This window comes from Sciurus vulgaris, assembly GCF_902686455.1.
Source record: "Sciurus vulgaris genome assembly, chromosome: 14".
Lineage (NCBI taxonomy): Eukaryota > Metazoa > Chordata > Mammalia > Rodentia > Sciuridae > Sciurus > Sciurus vulgaris.
Window position 1 is genome coordinate 46,355,857 of NC_136475.1, and position 21,185 is coordinate 46,377,041.

Sequence of the window (21,185 nt, forward strand, 5' to 3'; positions counted from 1 at the left end):
TTTAAGTGTTACGGTTCCAAGTGTTTTAACAATTTATACTGTAATAGAACATTACTATCACCTCATACTGGAGTCTCCCTTTCCATTAAAATTCCCTCGGGCCCTTTTACAATTAGTCTTCCTGCCCCTGGTCTTTGGAGCCAGGCAACCTTTGATCTGCTTGCTGTCATTATAGATAACAGTTTTTAACAGTTCGTTAAACTGACTGATAGTGTATGCAGTCTCTCTTTTGAATATATTTTTCATTGTGGTAAAATATACATGACAAAAATATGGTACACCACATAAATTTGCGTACCATTCTTGCACAAGAGCCATGCTAATCTCTGTTGTTCTAACTTTAGTAATTGTGCTGCCAAAGCATAAGAGTATGTAAAAATACAGTAGTAAAGAACTTTTCTGTATCTGACTTTTTTTTGTTTGCATGAATGTTTTTGTGATTTGATCCTGTTGTATGTTAAAGATACCTTTTTTCTATTTTTAATGTGGTAAAATAACACATAACATAAACTTACCATCTTAACTTCTTTTAAGTGTAAGTTCAGCAGTGGTAAATACATTCACACTTGCCTAACTGATGCCATCAATTCATCTACAGAACTTTTCATCTTGCAAAACTGAAATTCTGTACACATTAAATAATAGTTGCGTATTCCCTCCATACCTAGCAATGGCCCCACCTCCTAATACCATCAGGTTTCTGATTTTTAACATGAATTTGGGGGATGGAGGACATAAATTTTTGAACCATAGCAAGTCTTTTGTCCATTTTTTGTTTGTTTATTTTTGCAGTGCTGGGGATTGAACTCAGAGCCTCAAACATGCTAGGCTAGTGCTGTACCATTGAACCAGTCTCCTTCGCCCATTTTGTAATGGTGGTGTTTATTTGTGGTTGTTGAATTTTTTTTAAATATTTCTTTTAGTTGTAGATGGACACAATACCTTTATTTTATTTACTTATATGTGGTGCTGGGGATCAAACCCAGTGCTCACAGGTGCTAGGTAAGTGCCCTACCGCTGAGCCACAACCCCAGCTCCATGGTTGTTGAATTTTTAGGTGTTCTCTCTATATTCTGAATTTGATCCTTTATTAGAGATATATAATTAGCAAATATTTTCTCCCATTCTGTGAGTTGCTTTTTTTTACTCTGTTGATACTGTCTTTTGATTTTTAAGAAGTTGAATTTGTCTCCTTTATTTTCCTCTTTCCTTGTACCTTTAGTGTCAAATCAAAGAAATCACTGGCAAATCCAATGTCATGAAACTTTTCCCTATATATTTTTTTCAAATATTTTTTAGTTGTAGGTGGACACAATACCTTTATTTTTATGTGGTGCTGAGAATCAAACCCAGTGCCTCACGCATGCCAGGTAAGTGCTCTACCACTGAGCCATGACCCCAGCCCCCTATATTTTCTTTTTTTTTTTTTAATTTTTTAAAGTTTATTTTTGTTTTTGATTGTAGGTGGACACAGTACCTTTATTTTATATTTATGTGATGCTGAGGCTCAAACCCAGGGCCTCACGCATTCTAGGCGAGCACTTTACCATTGAGCCACAGTCCCAACCACCCTATATTTTCTTATATTTAGGTTTTTGATAATTTTGAGTCAATTTGTATCAATGATGTTAGGTAAGGGTTCAACTTCATTCTTTCCCATGTGGATATATAGTTTTCCCAGTGCCTTGTTAAAAATCATTCAGCATGGGCTGGGGAGATGGCTTAGTTAGTAGAGTGCTTGCTGGGTTTGATCCCCAGAACCAAAAAAAAAAAAAAGAAAGAAAATCATTTAGCTTTATATGTGAGGGTTTATTTCTGGGTTCTTTCTTCTGTTCCACTTGTCTTTGTGTATATGCTAGTACCATATTGTTTAAGATATTTTAAATCCAGTAGCTTCTTTGAATTGGATATTTAAAAAATTTTACCACTCAACTTTACAAAGTTAAACTGAGCATGGTGGTACCTGTAATCCCAGCAATTTGGGAGGCTGAGGCAGGAGGATGGAAAGTTGAAGGCAGCCTCAGCAACTTAGAGAGACCCTGACTTGAAATAAAAAATAAAAAGGGTTGCAGATTAGCTTAGAGGTAGAGCACCCTGCATTCGATCCAGTATGGCACATGCGTAAAAAGTTAAATCAAAGAATAATTCTTTGATTTTTATATGATATCTGTTCATTGAAAAGAACCCAGGCTATTCATTTTGGGAATTGATTTCACAAATAAGACACTAATGATAGCACACACAAGGATGGTGTCAGAACAGGGCCTCAGAGATAACTCAATGACAGCAGGCAATGATGACCTACTCTGAGGACAGCACTGGAGAGAATGGAAGGGTGAGCCTGGTGGAGTCAGGAGATCAGCTCATGTCAATTCAGCAAATACTTAAATATATTTTGGATAGTGGTAACCTGAGAAAGCAGGTAAAAATACAAAAAGAGACCCAAAGCCATCTTCAAGCAAATGGGGAAAAACTGAAAGCATTTTGTTTAAAATCTGGGACAAGGATGTCCACTCTCACCACTCCTATTTAATACATTGCTAGTCAGAGCAATTAAGCAAAAGAAGGAAATAAAAGGGATAAAAATAGAAAAGGAAGATATCAAAGTATCACTGTTTGCAGATATGATCTTATACCTAGAATATACAAAACAAAACTAAACAAAACAAAACAAACTCTACCAGAAGACTCCTAGAGCTAATAAATTTGGCAAAGGGGCAGTTTACAAAATCAACATACAGAAATCAATAGCTTTCTTATATGCCAATAATCTGCTGATGAAGAAATCAGGAAAACAGTTCCATTCACAATAGCCTCAAACAAACAAACAAACAAACAAACAAACAAAACCTAGGAATAAATCTAACCAAGGAGGTAAAAGACCTCTACAATGAAAACAATAGAGCATTGAAGAAAGAAATTGAAGAAGACACAAGAAGATGGAAAGATCTCCCATGTTCAGGGATGGGCAGAATTGATATTGTTAAAATGGCCATTATTACCAAAAGCAATATACAGATTCAGTGCGATCCCCATCAAAATACCAATAATTTTCTTCATAGAACTAGAAAAAATAGTCCTAAAATTCACTTGGAAGAATAAAAGAACCAGAATAACCAAAGTAATTTTAAGCCAAAAAAGCAATGCCATAGGCATCACACCACCTGACTTCAAATTATCTCTGTAGAGTTATAGTAGTGAAAACTACATGGCACTGGCATTAAGAACAGATACAGAGACCAGTGGTGTAGAATAGAAGACAGGAAAACCCACAGAGATACAGTTCTCTGATCCTTGACAAAGGTGGCAAAAACATACCGGAGAAAAAAGAGCCTTTTTAACAAATGGTGCTGGGAAAACTGGTTATTCATAGGTATAAGAATGAAACTAGACTCATTTCTCACACTGCACAAAAATCAACTCAAAATGTATCAAATACCTTGGAATTAGACCAGAAACTATGCAACTTCTAGAATAAATCATGGGGACAACACTCCAGCTTTCAGGCACAGACAATGACTTTCTCAATAGAACCCCTAAAGCTCAGGAAATAATGCCAAGAGTAGGATGGCATGGAATTAAAAAGTTTCCACACAACAAAAAAACAACAGTGTGAAAAGAGAACTTACAGAACGGGAGAAAATCTTTGCCAGCTACTCTTCTGACAGAGGAACAATGTCCAGAATATACAAAGAACTCAAAAAACTTCACACACACACACACACACACATCCCAAAATAATAAATAAAATAATAAATAAATACACCCAAAGTAACCCAGTTAACACTAATGGACAAATGAACCAAACAGATACTTCTCAAAAGAAGAAATGTGCAAATGGTTAACAAATATATGAAAAATATTCAACATCATTAGCAATTAGGGAAATGCAAATAAAAAATACACTTAGAGGGCTGGGGTTGTAGCTCAGTGGTGGAGTACTTGCCTTGCACATGTGAGGCACTGGGTTTGATCCTCAACACCACATAAAAATAAAATAAAGGTATTGTGTCCATTTACAACTAAAAAAATTTTTTTTTAAATACATTGAGTTTTCAGAATGGCAGCCAACAAGAATACACACATTAATAAATGCTGGAGAAGATGTGGAGGAAAAGGAACACTTTTACACTGTTGGTTGGTGGAATTGTAACTTAGTACAACCACTATGGTAATCAGTATGGATTCCTCAAGTGATTAGGAATCGAACCACCATATGACTCAGATATACCACTGCTGGGTAGTTATCCTAAAGAATGAAAATACTACAGCAATGCATGCATACCCATGTTACAGCAGCACAATTCATAATAGCCAAACTATGAACCCAGCCTAGGTGTCTGTCAGTGAATGAATGGATAAAGATAATGTGGTATATATATTTTATTCAGCCATAAGAAAAATTAATTCATGTCATTTGCAGGAAAATGGATGACACTGGTGACCATTAGGTTAAGTGAAATAAACACAGAAGGTCAAGGGTCATATGTTTTCTTGCATATGTGGAAGCTAGAGTAGAAAAAGGAAAAGAGAGGTGTGGGGGTGGATGAAAATCAAAGGGAGATCAGTAGAGTGGAGGAATGCACTGCAGTAGGAGGAGGGGAGGGAAAGGGGAATGACACTGGGGAATGATACTGACCAAATATATTGTGTGCACGTATAAACATGTAACAATGAATCCCACCATTATGTACAACTATAATGCACCAATACAAAAACATGAAAAGAAAAAAAATCCCCAGTCTGTGGTATTCTGTTATAGCTGCACAAATGGATCAAGAGAATAGGCAGAGAACATGAACAAACACTTTTCAAGAGGGAACATTAGTGACTGATAAACATATACGCATATGTCCAACTCCCTAATAACCAGGTCATATAAACATACACATGCACAAAAAAAAAAAAAAAAAAACCAGACTATTTCATAGTTATTGGATTGGGTAAAACTTAGTCTGTCACTACCTGTGGCCCATTCACAAACATTCAGATCCTAAAGGTAGGAAAGGGAACACTTTGGAGTTAGATGTAAACAATGTGACTTGTTTTTGTCAATTAAATGTGAGCAGAAGTGATGTGTGCCATTTCTGTGCAGATACCTTAAGGGCCAGTGTTGAGCCCCTGGAGTCCCCTACCCTATCTCATGAAAGCAAGTATCAAGTGGGGACCTCCATCCACCTGGATCCCTGAGTGACTGTGATGACCAGAGCTTCAAGAGCAGAAATAAACCTTTGAATTAAGCCACTGAGATTTTGCAGTTGTTTGTTCTTGCAGCATAATTTGGGCACCCTGACTGATACAACTCCAATTGTTGGCAAGGAACTAGAACAAATGCTCACTTACATGGCTGGTTGTAGCCCAAGCTGGCACAACCCTGGAGAAAAGTTTGGAAATGTTTAGTTGATGATGTGCATGCTCTTCAACCTATATATTCATAAAAAGAATGATCAGAAATCTTTCCTGCAGTGTTATTTGAAAGAAAAAAACAGAAAATAACCTTAATATCTGTTAGCAAGAAATGGATAAATATATTTTGGTAGATTCATAGATCACATTACCACAGAGTAGCTAAAATAAATTTAAGCTACCTGTTCCAAAACATGTAAATCTTAAAAACACGATAGTCTAAGAAAATCACATATATGTAGTAAAAAGTCATTGTATGATATTTACAAAGCGTATTACATTGAGGACATATATAATATGTAGAAGTATAACAACATGCATAGGCCTAATAAATATCAAATTCAGGGAAATGTTTAGTTCTGGGAAAGATGAGGAGGATATAGGATGAGAGGATTTGGAATGTTTCATTTCTTATATAAAACAAACAAACAAACAAACAAAAAACACAACCCTAAAGCTCCTATGTTGAAATGCTGGGTGATAACTACCTGAATGTCTCTTTATATTATCTTCTACATTTTCTGTCCATTTGAAATATTTACAAATAATTAAAATGAAAGTAGTGGTGGGCTGGGGTTGTTGTTCAGTGATAGAGTGCTTGCCTAGCATGTGTGAGGCACTGGGTTTGAGTCTCAGCACCACATATAAATAAGTAAATAAAATAAAGGTCCATCAACAACTAATAAAATGTTTTTTAAAAAGTATAGGCAAGAAAAAAATAAAAGAAAAAGCATCTGTAATTGTACCTACTCTGTTCCAACTCTGAAATAACCTCTATTAACACACTGGTGTAAACCTATCCAACATTTTTCTATGACTGTCTTTTCCACAGATAGGAAGGATGAGGGTGGCAGGTTCAACTGCAGTGAAGACAGTGTGCAGAGTTTAGCAGGTTAGGTAACATGGACCTTAATTTACATGTTTAGAGGTGTAGTTTTGCTAAAAGAATTATTATTGTTATTATTATTCATACTACTAGGGATTGAACCCAGGGACACTCGACCACTGAGCTATATCCCTAGCCTTTTCACTTTATTTTTAAGACAGTGTCATATCAAATTGCCCAGGCTCAAACTTGAGATCCTCGTGCCTGAACTTCCTGAGTAACTGGGATTACAGGCACTCATACTGGCACCTGGCTTTGCTAGAGGTATTTTCTAAAGGGAGACACATTATTATTTGAGAATTTGCATTAATTTGCTTAACATTGCTTATTTTTGTTTGTTCAGACTATTTAAACATTTTTTCCCCTTTCAACTTTTCAGAACTATTAGGGATTCTAAACGCTTATGGAACCTGTGGAATAAATACAAAAGTCCTGGATCTGAAAATAAGCAATTCTGATGTTTGAAGGGCATCAAATTTAAATTTCATCTTGTTAGTGGTTGATCTGCTTTCTTTCCTGTCTTACTTGCCTTCTAGGATTCCTTATATATTTTAGTTATAATTTTTCTTACCAGCTCTTTCTCTAATACTTTGTTTCTTTCTATAAACAATATGCATATGCACACTTAGTGAGGAAGGCTAAATTTAAAAGTGTATTGTGGCTGGGTGTGGTGGCACATGCCTATAATCCCAGTAGTTCAGGAGGCTGAGGCAGAAAGATCAAGTTCAAAATCAGCTTTGGCCATTTAGCAAGGTCCTAAGCAATTCTGCACAATCCCGTCTCAAAAATTAAAAAAAGAGGCGGGAGATGCGGCTTAGTGGTTTAAGCTGTCCTGTGTTCAATCTCCAGTACCAAAAAAAAAAAAAAACAAAAAAAAACAAAAAAACAAAAAACACAGTATAATGTATAAGTAACATTGAATTAAGTAACTTAATTCAATGTTTTTCTTATACTTTTAGTGCCACCTCATGGTAATGTTCTGTTGTCAAAATTTATATTTTCCTGATCTTTTATGTTCCTGAACACATTTTTGACTGGTTTGCAGTGTTGGTCTATTAAAGATTATCTTTCACATAGAAGTATGTTTTCAATTTGTCTGCCCAATAGAGTAACCTGACCCTAAATATACTGACCCTAGGCCCAATTCCAGAGCCACTATCAGATAAGCATTAACATCCATTTGTTGAACAAAGTCAGATGTCATTTAAAAAATACTCAGTTCTATTACTGAAGAAAGAACCAGCTGTCATCCCTGATTATGGCTTCATATACTCATGTGATTAGTGACTGCACATATATTTTTTGGGGGTGTACTAGGGATTGAACCCAGGGGTGCTCAACCAGAGCTACATCCCCCACCCTTTTATTTTTATTTTGAGACAGGTTCTAGGTTGCCTAGTCTGACCTTGAACTTAAGATCCTCCTGCCTCAGCCTCCTGGGTACCCCTGGGATTCTAGGAGTGCACCACTGCACCAGGATATTAATGAGTATTTATGGCTAAAAATGCATGTACTTTAGAGGTCCCTTTAAGTATTTGTTTCTGATGTAAAATAATTCTGAGTTGGGTGCAGTGGTGCATGCCTGAAATTTCAGCAACTCGTGAGGTTGAGGCAGGAGGATTGCAAATTCAAGGCTGGCCTGGGCAATTTAGGGATGCCATAAACAATTTAATGAGACCCTGTCTCAAAATAAAAATAAATAAAAATAATAAAATTATTCTGACACTGAGCCACATCCTCAGCCCTTTTTATTTTATTTTTTTGAGACAGGGTCTCACACTAAGTTGCTTAGGGACTTGCTAAGTTGCTAAGGTTGGCTTTGAGTGTGTGAGACTCCTTCCTCAGCATACTCTCAATGATAATTCTGATGTATGAAACAAGTCAACACATATATGTAAAGCATTCGGAACACTGACACAATAAGTGCTCAAAAAATATTAGCTATAGTTATTAGGCCACATGAAACACTTGACCTTGACTCATGTTATTCCCCCACCTATATCCTTATCTTTTTGTTTAGCTGATTAATGAAATTATCCCCTGCTCAAGAATCTCACCTCTTCATGAATTCTCATTTCTCCCTTCTCTGACTTGTATTGTACTCACGCCATTGCCAGTTTAGCCATCTGAGGTTCCCATTGCTGTTTTTGTTGGTTGACTCCCTAACCAGCTCTATTAGAAATACTTTATTCCTTTTAAAATATCTGAAGCAAACCTGACAGTTTTCACATTAATTTATCTTTAAATGGTAGCCCACCCCTACCACTATTTTATTTTATTTTTCAGTTGTAGGTAGACACAATACCTTTATGTCATTTTTATGTGGTGTTGAGCATCGAACTGAGGACCTCAATGCATGCTAGGTGAGCGCACTACCACTGAGCCAAAACCCCACATTAGTTAATTTTGATTAAGATGTTTAGTACACTGTTGAGAGAAAAAAGACAGTCAAGAGGTCAGCTTATTTAAATTTCTACTGTACTCAGAAGGTGAAGCAGCAGAACTCATGTGGGTTCATGTCTATGTGAAACCAGACTAGTATATCTTTCTACAGGGTGACAGACAGACTAGTCTTGAGAACCCATAATGAGGTATTTGTCCCAAAGCCTCTGCTTGTTGAAATTAAAATGCCAGGTGGGGACAGATCAGACTTTGGAGATAGCACCAAGCTTGGATTTCCAAATGTTTGTTGGTGCCAGCTGTTCTACTTACTGCTGTAGGCTCTGGGGACACAGTGCTGGTCAAGCAGACTAGGTATCTGTTCTTGTGGAGCTCATAGATTCTAGCATGAGAGACTGACTGCAAATCATAAACAGTAGTAAAGTCAAGACACAGAAATAAAATGGTGGTGAGAATGATTTGGTGGTGGCTTTTTTATATTGGGCAGACAGGAAAGGCCTCACGTGAGGAAGTGACATCTAAGCTAACATCTGGGAATAAACTTGTAGATAGTGGGATAGGTAAGGTGAAGGAACGGAAGGTGGAAATAAACTTCTTTGTTAGTAGGAACAGGTAGGCTGTGACTAGAATGTTGAAATCCAGAGGAAAAAGATCTCAGAAGCAGCCAGGGCCCAGCCATGCAAAAGTTTGCAAACCCAAGTTATGGAGATTGGATTTTATTCTAGGTCTGATAGGATACAATTGGAATAAAGAAAGGGAGTGGTATGATCTGATTTGCATTTTAAAATTGTTATAGTTGTTTTGTATGCAACATATTATACAGAGGTTGGCGTGGAAGCCAGGAAATATCTTAGGCTTTTGTAGTACTTCATGTAAAAGATGTTAATGATTGGGAGTGATGATAATGGGGATGCAGGTAATATAGAAGGAATAGTAGATGTAGGATATAGCTAAAGAGCAGTGTGGGGTGGTTGGGTGGAAAATTACTAAAAGGAAACATCAGGGGGAAGATTCTGCTAAACCAACTTAAGGCTTTTGCTGAAAACAGTTCAGGTGATCTGACACCACATAGTGCATGATGAACCTGATCAAATGTCAGGTACTGGGGATAGAGGGTTCTTGCCAAAATGACTTAGCAGTATTTGTAGCTAAAACTGGGCCTAGAATACAGATGGGCCTAGAAGTGTTTGACATAAGTTTGACCAAGCAGAAGACTTTTTGTCAGTGCACACAAAACAGTATTTCAAATTCCTGGAAGAAGTATATCAAACTTTCATCTTAAAGAATTTAAAGGAACCTTCTAAATGTTAATATAATAATGTAACAATAATAGTTGACCTTTATGGAGGGCTTACCATAAGCCAGAAAATACTGGGCTAATTATTTAGATTTATTAACTCAGTCTCTCCAACAATCTAATAAGGATGAGAAGAAAGTTATCCCTGTGTCTTCTTCCCCAGCAGATCATCTTTTGATGAGCAGGAAAGTTAGCTTATGAGAACTGGACTGGTTGGGTATCCCAGAGCCTTTTTCCTGGGAGTTTTGCAGCATTGCTCAATGATAGCCAAAAGTTGTCTGAAGAATTATTCCCAGGTATTGGAGACAAAAGCCTTTTTATATTTATTAAAATTTGCCATTAGCAGATGAACATGACAGAGTTTCAGCCTCAGTTTCCAAAGCAATTAGCAAATCTCATAATACCTACCTAAGCAGAAAACAACAGGCGAAACAACGGCACTGCGTGCAATCAGCATTGTTATCAGATAATCTTTTCTGCAGTGTTTTTACTCATCTACATATTTATTTTTGAAGAGCTGGGGAAGGCACCCAAGGCTGAGCTTCACCCCAGCCCCTTGGCAGTGTTTTACCCCTGAATATCTTCCAAATTCTTACCAGGATACCTCCATTCAAAATACTCTCAAAACTTAAAAAATTCACCTTGAAACAGAGCTAATTTTCCATGAAAACTCATGGAATCCAGAACAAAGAGAACTTTCTCAGACAATATGGAATAATTCAGATGAAGAGACTTTCCAAACGACTTTTGTCACTAATTTTATTTCAATTTAAGAAATGTGAATTCAGAATTAGTGTAAGGTAAACCTCAAAGTATGTGGTAAAAAAGAACTGCTAGTAAGGGTTTGAGTAAAATCTTGATGGAGCCAGATGTGGTGTTGCACACCTGTAATCCCAGCTACTTAGGAGGCAGAGGCAAGTCTGATGACAGCCCGGGCAACTTAGTGAGACAATCTCAAAATAATTTTGGGGGCTGGGGTTGTGGTTCAGTGGTAGAGCGCTCCACTGACATGTGTGAGGCACTGGGTTCGATCCTCAGTACCACATAAAAACAAATAAAACAAAGGTATTGTGTTCAGTTACATTTTTTTTAAAAAAAGGTCTGGGAAATGTAGCTCAGTGCTAAAGTACTTGTCTAACATGTGCCAGGCCCTGTGTCCAATTCCTGAAAAGAAAATGTTTTTTGGTGGTACTTGTGCCATGTATACAGATGGACATTAACAAAATATAAAGCACATTCTGAAGAGAATCAAATTTGGACCAATTCTGGTTTGTAAAAGTAAATTAAGTGGTATAGTTTCCTCAGTGGAGAAGTAATTTGCATTTTCACCATCAGTTAAAAATCAAAAGAACATATTTTTCTCTTCTAATTGTGACCATCACAGCACTGCACAAAGTATAGTATAATTTGTACTACAAGAACAACAAACCCAAATCCTTTTTATCAGAGAATGTGGTAAACCAAAACAAGACTCTTATTTAACAGGGCTTACATATAATGTACTACAAAACATTTTCTTTTGAATATAAATATGGTATAATCTATTTCCAAGTATCAAACAATTGAAACAAATATATACTGGAACAAAATTTCCAAACAGTTCAAAAATTTACATACATGCAAAGTCATACATATAACAACAAATAACATCTAGTTTCATATATATCAACTAAAATATTCACTAAAATGATTTCCGTATGTGTAAACTAAGTATAACACTTGAACATTTAAAAAGAAATTGATTTTCTGTTATACATTACAAGTCTGTCCTCTGAATAATTTAAAGATATTTCTACTAAAAGGCAAATAAAGACTAAAAAATAGAAACAGTACATCTTAAAGTTTTTCAGAGACCTATATATAAATAATTTTCAAACACATAATTTATTGTGTGCTTATGGTTTGAAACAAATTTTCCCTGAGCACTCCTTCTGCCTGGTTAGAAAAATTAAAACATGATTTATAAAACAGAATTTTATTTTTATTTTTCTTCAATATATGCAATTTTTTGCCCATCTGACATACTTGGGAAGTTTTTAGATATCTGTAAGGTAACTATCAATCATAACTGTTTTAAGGGGCTATCTGAATGGTTACAGTTTGTTTTATATATATATATATATATATATATATATATCTCCTAGAGCCCTGAGAACTGTACAATGAGTGTGTCACACTACTGAAGCGATTTATTATCCTAAAACTGTCAATAGATATTTTAACAAATTCAGAATGAGACTAGCTTCACAGAGAAAAAAAGTAATGATCAGTGATTCCAGTTCAGATGACCAATGGATAAGCATCAAAAACTGAAAACCAAAGTTGCATAAGCACTGTACTTTCTATGGAAAAATGCTGAAAAAGAAAAGAACCCTTGGGCCCAACATAGTATTAAAATACCCACCTCACCTTGAAACTTTATTAATGCAGTTTTGAGATCTGTTGCTCCTTAATATTCATGCAGATTTATAATCAGTATCACTGGAAATTTCATCATATAAACTGCAGTTCTCAATGCTATACCCAAGATTTACAGTCCGAAAGACATACTATGATCAGTGCACATGCACAGTAATACTACCAATTGTGTTTCCCTAATGTTTAAGGTCATAAAAAAACCTAGCCACTTAATCATTTAGGCCTCTTCTCTTCAAATAAATAATGGATAACGAATATTAGGAATCTTAACTATGCAAAATTTGTAAATTGTTTTCTACATAACCTAGAATCATACTAAAAGAAAATTGGATACAAGAAGTTTCATATTTACAATTAGATTTTCATAAAACCTAACTATATCTGTCTCTTAGCATTGTGATTTATGTGAATTGCAAGAACAATTAAATAGAACATTGAGAAGTTATCATTCTGAAGATCTTCAAGAAGTGAGCAATTTCAGATGTCCAGGAGGGTACCTTCTGTCTTTTTATATTTTAAGATGCTTTATACAGGACGCCCTTGACCAAAACGACTTTTAGACCTAGATGTTTTAAACAGAAAAGAAGGTCAGAGTTGCTTCTAGAGTAACAGGAAGTTGCTGCTGCTTTAGACTGCTTGATGATGTCAAAGTTTAATGAAACTTCAAGTAGTTCCATAAAACATTTTGTAAACCTCTTGAAGACATATTTTGGAATTCATATATATATATATATATATATATATATTTTTTTTTTTTTTTTTTTGTGGTGCTGGGGATTTGAATCCAGGGCTTTGTGCTTATGAGGCAAGCACTCTACCAACTGAGCTATATCCCCAGCTGGAATTCATATTTTTAAGAGATCATATGGTATTCATAATGTATAAGACCAATGCCCTCTAATCAAACACATTAATGTTTCTTCAGTGAAACAAATGAATACTTAAGTGAGAAAAGTAAAGACTACAAATATTAGACTGGATCACTTCAAGTTTGTTTTTTATTTTCTCCCAGTACTGGGGATTGAACACAGGGATAGGGAAGCACTCTACCACCAACCTATAATCCCCAGTCCCTTTTTAAGCAATATTTATTTTGAGATAAGATCTCACTAAGTTGTTCAGCCAGTCTTTGAACCTGTGATCCCGAGCAGATGGGCAATTACAGGTGTGCACCATTGCAGCTGGTCTCAGTTCAAGCTTGAATTGACACAAATGTACAAACTGATCCCCCACCAAAAAGCCTTTGACTTTCTGAGCTTTCTATATTTCAGAATTATAGATAAGGCATTAGAATGCATAATGTATTAATATTCAAATCTCAACTTTAAAAGAAAATTTGTGATGTAAAATGACATAAGTTCTACAAGTTATATTTTGTTAAGAAAAATAAAATAATAAAACAAGGAATGGGAAAAACTTCATGAATTTATATAAAGTAATAATATATAATTTACAAATAGTACAAAAATTTTGCTAATTCACAGTTGCACTGTAGCTTTCATTTTTATCAGCATTGGTTTATGAAACCAGTCCAATAAATGGAAAACTAAAACAAAAACAAAAACAAACCCTATGCTTTCATTTATTTTGTGCTCATGAACTTTTAAAATCTCAATTTTGGGGTTAAAATCTGGTTGATTACTGCCTTGATGGTTAATCCTTGAAGCAAATCATAAAACCAAACACAAATGATGTGCTTCCAGTGTTTTGACTTAAAAAAAAAAAATCACTTCAAAAATCACTTCAAAGTCATGGCCTTCTGAATTAGTTTCTGCTGATTTACCTTGTGTTTTTCTCTGAGCTGCTTTGCCGTGCACTGACTGGTACTGCAGCTTTGATTTGTGCTTCGAGCCTGGAATAAATACCTCCTGCAAACTACAAAATAAAGAAGCAAAATTAAGTTATTTTCAAGGAATAAACAGAAGCTCTGCTTTACTAAAATGGCATATTTTAAAATTAATTAATCATGGTATTTTTAATCTTTAAAATTCAGACTTTGGGAGGGGTATAATTTATAAACAGGAAAATTCATCCCTTTAGCCTATAGTTTGGGGTTTTAACAAATGCATATAGTTTTGTAACCATGGTTACAATGACAATATAGCTAGTTCTGTCACCCCCAAGAAAATCCCGTCTCCCCCCTTTTTAAAATATTTTTTAGTTGTCAATGGATCTTTTATTTTATTTATTTATTTATATGCAGTGCTAAGGATGGAACCCAGGGCCTCACACATGCCAGGTAAGGACTCTACCACTGAGTCACAAACATCCACCCCGCTCTACCACCGTGTTCCTTTCAAGTCATCCATCTACTACTATAAATTCCTGGCAACCACTGATTATCTATTTTCTGTTTCCATAGCTTAGTATTTTCCAGAACATTGTGTGTGTGTGTGTGTGTGTGTGCATGTGTGTATAGGATCATATAGTACACCTGCTTCTCTCACTTAGTGTATAATGTAGAGGGTATTTATCCACGTTATATATATTTGGAGTTTGTAGTTTTTTGTATGTATATTGCATCCATTTGCTAAACCTAATTTTTTGGAGGGGTATTGGGGATTGAATTCAGGGGCACTCAACCACTGAGCCTCATTCCCAGGCCTATTTTGTATTTTATTTAGAGACAGAGTTGCTTAGGACCTTGCTTTTGCTGAGGCCTCATGCCTCAGCTTCCTAAGCTGCTGGTATGACAGGTGCTTCCAACCATGCCTGGCAAACCTAAAAAAATTTTTTTTTTTTTTTTTTTGTGGTGCTGGGAATCAAACCCACGACCTTGTGCTTGCAAGGCAAGCACTTTACCAACTGAGCTATCTCCCCAGCCCCTAAAAATTTTTTTAAAACATATTTTTTAGTTGTAGATGGACACAAGACCTTTATTTTATTTATTTATTTTTATGTGGTTCTGAGGATCAAACCCAGTGCCTCACACATGCTAGGCAAGAACTCTTATCACTGAGCCACAAACCCAGCCCAAACCTAAAATTTTTGATGCTGAGAAGTCTCTGAAATAAAAGGGCTTATTGAGGCACTGCAGAAATTGAAACAGAAAAGACAAAGGACCACGTTCTAGGACATAACTTATCTATCTACTAGCAAGAGTAGATAGCAATTGGGCTTATGTCCTATCAACCTGGAAACTGGGAATATTCTTACAATGAAAATCAGAGGACTAAGGCATAGGTTCCTTACATTGAATTTACATTCATTACTGATAAAAGTGACAGGGTATGATGAAGAAGGGGAAGCTTTCGGGTAGGACAGTCTATCACACAGAAGTATTTGATACTTCAGGGTTGGCTGAGGTTCATAGTTAAGTCAAGCTTTCAACGTATATTCCTATATTTGTTTACTTTTTAATTACCTCTCTTTTTCCTGTTCATCTTCTGGCCTTCTTTATTTTTCACAGTATCCAGAGTCTCACACACTAGGTAAGCACTATATCTCTGAGCTATATCCCTAGTCTTTTTTATTTTATTTTGAGGCAGGGTCTTGCTAAGTTGCCCAAGCTGGCCTTGATCTTGCAATCCTACTTCCTCAGTCTCTGGAATGGCTAGAATTATGGACATATGGACATGTACCATTCTGCTGGCTTCCAAATCCTTTTTTATTTAGCATATCTTGGAATTTTACTCTTGTCACCTTTACCAGGTAAAGGACATCGTTTGGGAGTGTTACTAGTTTTTGGAAATTATTAGTAAAACCACTATAATTGTATAAACTAATTTATATGGTGGGTGTTTGGAAATTGCCACACTATTTTCCAAAAGGCCATTTTTTTTTCATTCCTACTAGTTCTTATATATGTTAGTCCCATACTCATTAGCACTTGGTATATTTTTTTAAATTTCAAATATTTTTAGTTATTGTACAGTGGTATGTCATTGAGGTTTTAATTTATATTTCTCTAATGACTAATATGTTGCATCTTTTCATGTATTTATTTGCCACTGGAATCCCTTCTTTCAAAGTGTTTGATTAATCCTTTGCCTATTCATTTTTTTGGGTTATTACTGAGTTTTGAGAGTTCTTTACATATTCTGAATACAAATCCTTTATCAAATATGTTTTGCATATATTTTCTATTAGTAATACAGCTTGTCTTTTCATTCTCTCAGTAATGTTATTCAAAAAGAACTTTAAATTGGGATGAAGTTTGATTTGTCAGTTTTTTCTTTTATGTATCTTGTCAGTCAAAGAAGACTGTAATCGGAAAGGGTTTATAAATATATCTTTTGCTATTGATGTTGTAGCTAAGAAATATTTGTCTATCCCATGGTTACAGAGATTTTTTTCCTATGTTTATTTTATTTTTGATGCTGGGGATAAACCCAGGTCCTCATGCATGCTAAGCACATATTCTACCACTGAGCTACACCTCCAGTAAGAAAGTAAAATTTAAATAAAAGGATTAGGGCAAGAGTTATGGTACATACATAACAAAAATACTAATGATAATACATAATACTATGACTAATATGTAAATCTAGCTAGAATATAGACATTTCTATTCATCATTTTCAGCAAGAACTCATCTTATTTTAGAGATAACATCTAAGTGACATACACAGAATTGATCAAACTTAGCACATTCAGAAAAGTTGCCCTCTAGATAGTCAGCATTTGGTTAATAAGAACAGTTATTCCACTTCTGGTATGACATCACACTTCAGTGATACTACAGTTTATTATGTGTGATACAAAGGATCCGTGGACCACAGATAATAAGAGATAATAAAAAACTTTGTGTGAATTCTGGCTAAATGATACAGAATAGAAAACTATCTAAATTGCTCTTTTAAAGTTCTGAAACATCTTTACACTCTCCATGCTGAAAACAAAAGTAGGAAGGAATGTTCTATATAATACAATAGTGAACAGTTCTTACTTCTTTTGTTTCTTTTGACTTGACTCGGTCCAGATCACCCAATCTCATTTTTATTAGATGACCTGTAATTTCAGACATCCGCCGCTGATCTGAATGTAAAAAATGGTAAGCGTTATTTTTCATGAAGATTTATAATTTTTTAAAAATACTTTTTAGTTGTTGAGGGACCTTTATTTTTATTTATTTGTATTCGGTGCTGAGAATTGAACTCAGTGCCTCACACATGCAAAGTGAGTGCTCCACCACTGAGTCACAACCCCAGCCCCAATTTATAACTTTTATTTCTTAAAGAAGATTGTAATCCAAGGGTTTATAAATGTATCTTTTGCTATTTTTTTCAGATGCATACTTCTATGAAGAATTTAAGGCAGCAAGTGGCAAATGACTTGTACATGGATAATTGGGCTTTTTTTTTTTTAGGTTACTGTAACCTAATGATTTGGATATGGTTTGAGTATGTCCCCCAAAGGTTCAGTTGCTGGAAGCCTGGGGTCCAGCATGGTGATTTTTTTTTTTAATTGGGATTGAAAATCAGGGGCACTCTGTCACTGAGTTATATCTTTAGCCCTTTATTTTCCATTTTTATTTTAAGATCTGGTTTCACTAAGTTGCTAAGGCTTGCTTCAAACTTGTGATTTTCCTGTCTTAGCCTCCCAAGTTGTTGGATGACAGATATGTGCCACCATGCTTGGCCTTCATTGTGGTGATTTTGAGAGGCAGTGGAACCTTTATGAGGGGGTGGAACTTTTAAGAGAAGAGGCCTAGTAGAATGTAGCTAGGTTGCTGGGGGCACCACCATCCTTGGAAGAGTTTAATGTAGTCCTTGTGGACCTCTGCTTAGTTCCTACAAGAGCAAGTTGTTATAAAAAGAATAAGCCTGGCCCCTGGATTTTCCTTTCTTCCTGTCTTGCCATGTAATCTCTCTCTCTTGCACGTGCTCCCATCATGATGCCATCTGCCATGCTGTGAGGTAGCTAGAAGGCCCTTACCAGACCCAAACATTTTATTGGAGCAACAGAAAATAGACTAAGACATAACCTAAAACATATTTAGTCATTTTTTACAGTAAAAGCAGGGGGCAAAAATCAGCCTAAAGATCTCAAAATCATAGACACATAAAATAACACATTATTCACTGAATTGTCTAGTAATGAAACCCTGGTTAGTGACTAAGATAATGTGCAAGTATGGGGCCTTATACCATACAAAACCTTTGAAGCTATTCAGCATATTTCATAAAATAAAAGATGTTCTTATCCAAATAATAGATTTTACCATCTTCTCTTTGTGCATCCTGGTTGAATCTCAAGGACCTTGTGGCATCCCACTTATTCTTCTGCATACTCACACTATTGAAAAAATTTTTAAAAAATCAGCATTGATGCTTCTTTAAGAGTGAACATTCAATTAGATTAAGGAATAATACTCACATGAAAGGAGACACATCTCTAGAAGCTGACTAAAAAAGCAGACAACATTAAGCCCGAATTAGAACATATTTACAAATTAGTATTATAGCTAATTATAAAAAGTTTACATTTAATGAGCCAAAAGCATTCAATAAATACCAAGTGCATTTATAGCATCAAGAACATTTACAGGCATATTTGATTTAAACCTTGCAACAACCACTTGTGGCAGGCAGTATTTCATGACCTCTATGATAAAACAGGTTCAGAGAAGTTAATAAAGTTCTCCAAAGAGATACAGACTTAGAATTTGAATCCACTTTGTCAGTCATTAACATTTAATTGGGTTTGAATTAATCCAATTCATAAGCTTGTGTTACTTAACACAAAGATGAATATACAACCTGTCCAATGTAACCATGTGGATCTCGACAGCCCCAGTCTTTCACGAATTTTTGAAACTTATAATTTCTTCGTTTAGTCAACTGCAGCTATTATTGTCCTTAGTCCTATCTGGCTTTTTATCCCTTCCTTTAATGGCACAGGGAAATAAAAATCATTTGAAAGGCCATAAAATATAACATTTTTAATTTTAGATGTCTACTTCCTTGTTTATTTTTTGAATAAGTAATACTGGTTCAAAATTCAAAAGATTCAAATAGCAAATATAATAGAAAGTCTCTTACCTTTGTCCTCTCTATATTTAGTTCCCTTCCTTAGGGGCAACCAATCTTACCAATTTCTTATGAAGCTTTCTAGATATATTTTATGTATGTTCAAGAAAATTTGTATATATTTCCCCATCTGTTTTACACAAATGGTACCGTACTCATGCCAATATGCATTGTTCTATACCTTCTATTTTTTCACTTGTCACTATATCTTTAAGATCTTTAATCTGAGTTTATTCATTTTTACATTACTAGTATTCCATGTCACACTCATTACTCTTGTATTTTGTATTTTTCCTAAATATACTTGCTTATTTCTTCATATGAACTTTAGAATAATAAATGATTCAGTTACCTTTTCCAATGCCTTTTCTTTCTTTTGTGCACAGGGTGAAGACATCTGCTTTTTCGGTGGTTTAGTGAACTTCTTTGGTTTCTCCTTTCTTCCTGATCATGGAAGGTCAATGTTATGAGCATAAGTCTCAGACCTCTCCAATTTACTTGCTACTTTTAAACAATAAAATCACCTTTTTTTTCAATGTAGGGATTGAATCCAGGGCCTTGTGCTTGACAGGCAAGCACTCTACAACTGAGCTATATCCCCAGTCCAAATAAAATCATTTTTTTTTTCACGCAAGAGATTTTATTAAGCAGACAGGCAGAGTGTCTCCCTGCAGAAAGACGGGGAGAGAGAGAGAGAGAGAGAGAGAAAGCCAGGAAGGGGGAGAGAGCATGAAAGCGAGGAGGAGAGAGCTAATATCACTTTTTTTTTTTTTTGCGGTACTGGGGATTGAACTCAGGGCCTTGTGCTTGCAAGGCAAGCACTTTACCAGCTGAGCTATCTCCCCAGCCCTAAAATCACTTTTTTAAAAATATTTTTTTAGTTGTCAATGGATCTTTTTATTTTATTTCTTTATGTATGGTGCTGAGTATTAAACCCAGAGCCTCGCACATGCCAGGCAAGCACTCTACCACTGAGCCACAACTTCAGCCCTCAATAAAATCATTTTAAAAAACCATTTTAAAAAACTAGGAAATTACCTCTGGACAAAAAGTAAAAATACAGAGAAATTAAACTGAAATTGCTTTACAAGAGTTAGTTTTAGGGCTGGGGAGATAGCTCAGTTGGTAGAGTGCGTGCCTCTCAAGCACAAGGCCCTGAGTTCAATCCCCAGCACCGCAAAAAAAAAAGAAAAAAAAAAAGAGTTAGTTTTAATTATATTTTTTCCTTCTGTTTGGTGAAAATGTTTGGGAAAAAAGTGAGAGCAATGAAGTCCCACTTATATGAAATAGGAAAAGTGTTGGAGAAAATTACGTATTTACTTTCTCAATCTGAGAATGGAACCATTTTCTAATTCTAAATATTTTACTTTAAAATTATTATAATATAGAAAAATACAATTTGAGAATGGGGCAAGTATTAATACACATACAAAACCTTTAAAATGTCTTTTACTCAGGAAGAAGGTAGGACAGTAATGATCATGGGAAGACGCTGGGTTGAGATAAATTATTCTGAACGAAGGCATTCTTGGAGTGAATATTCTGAATCTATTCTGGCTGGCTGTGAAGTGGACAAAGGCAGGGAAAATACGAGGAGGGGGAAGAGGCATTCCCTAAAAACAATATATGAAGTTAAAGACAATATACTGAATAACTGTTTCCCAAGTGAGATTATATGTATGCCATCTCGACAAGTTTTGCTATATTACTTAAAAGAAAAACTATATCAATATGATAAATGGAAAACCTATGCTATGTACACAATAACCTTGAAGATGTTGTAACAAAAAAATTTAATAATTTAGAT

General features: G+C 35.3%; 1 protein-coding gene across 7 annotated transcripts in view; it reads right to left on the minus strand.

The window, feature by feature from the left end:
- Positions 1–11,409: 11,409 nt before the first annotated feature.
- Positions 11,410–21,185, minus strand: part of SANBR (SANT and BTB domain regulator of CSR) — a 72,727-nt gene continuing 62,951 nt past the window's right edge. For all 7 annotated transcript variants that reach the window (XM_079109704.1, XM_079109703.1, XM_079109707.1 and 4 more), the window contains 6 exons: positions 19,731–19,822; positions 18,726–18,754; positions 18,571–18,644; positions 17,296–17,384; positions 14,191–14,282; positions 11,410–12,969 (listed from right to left, as the gene is read on the minus strand). In XM_079109704.1, the coding sequence (XP_078965830.1) occupies positions 12,933–12,969; positions 14,191–14,282; positions 17,296–17,384; positions 18,571–18,644; positions 18,726–18,754; positions 19,731–19,822 (413 nt within the window). In that variant the 3' untranslated portion in view covers positions 11,410–12,932. The remainder of the gene's footprint in view (positions 12,970–14,190; positions 14,283–17,295; positions 17,385–18,570; positions 18,645–18,725; positions 18,755–19,730; positions 19,823–21,185) is intronic.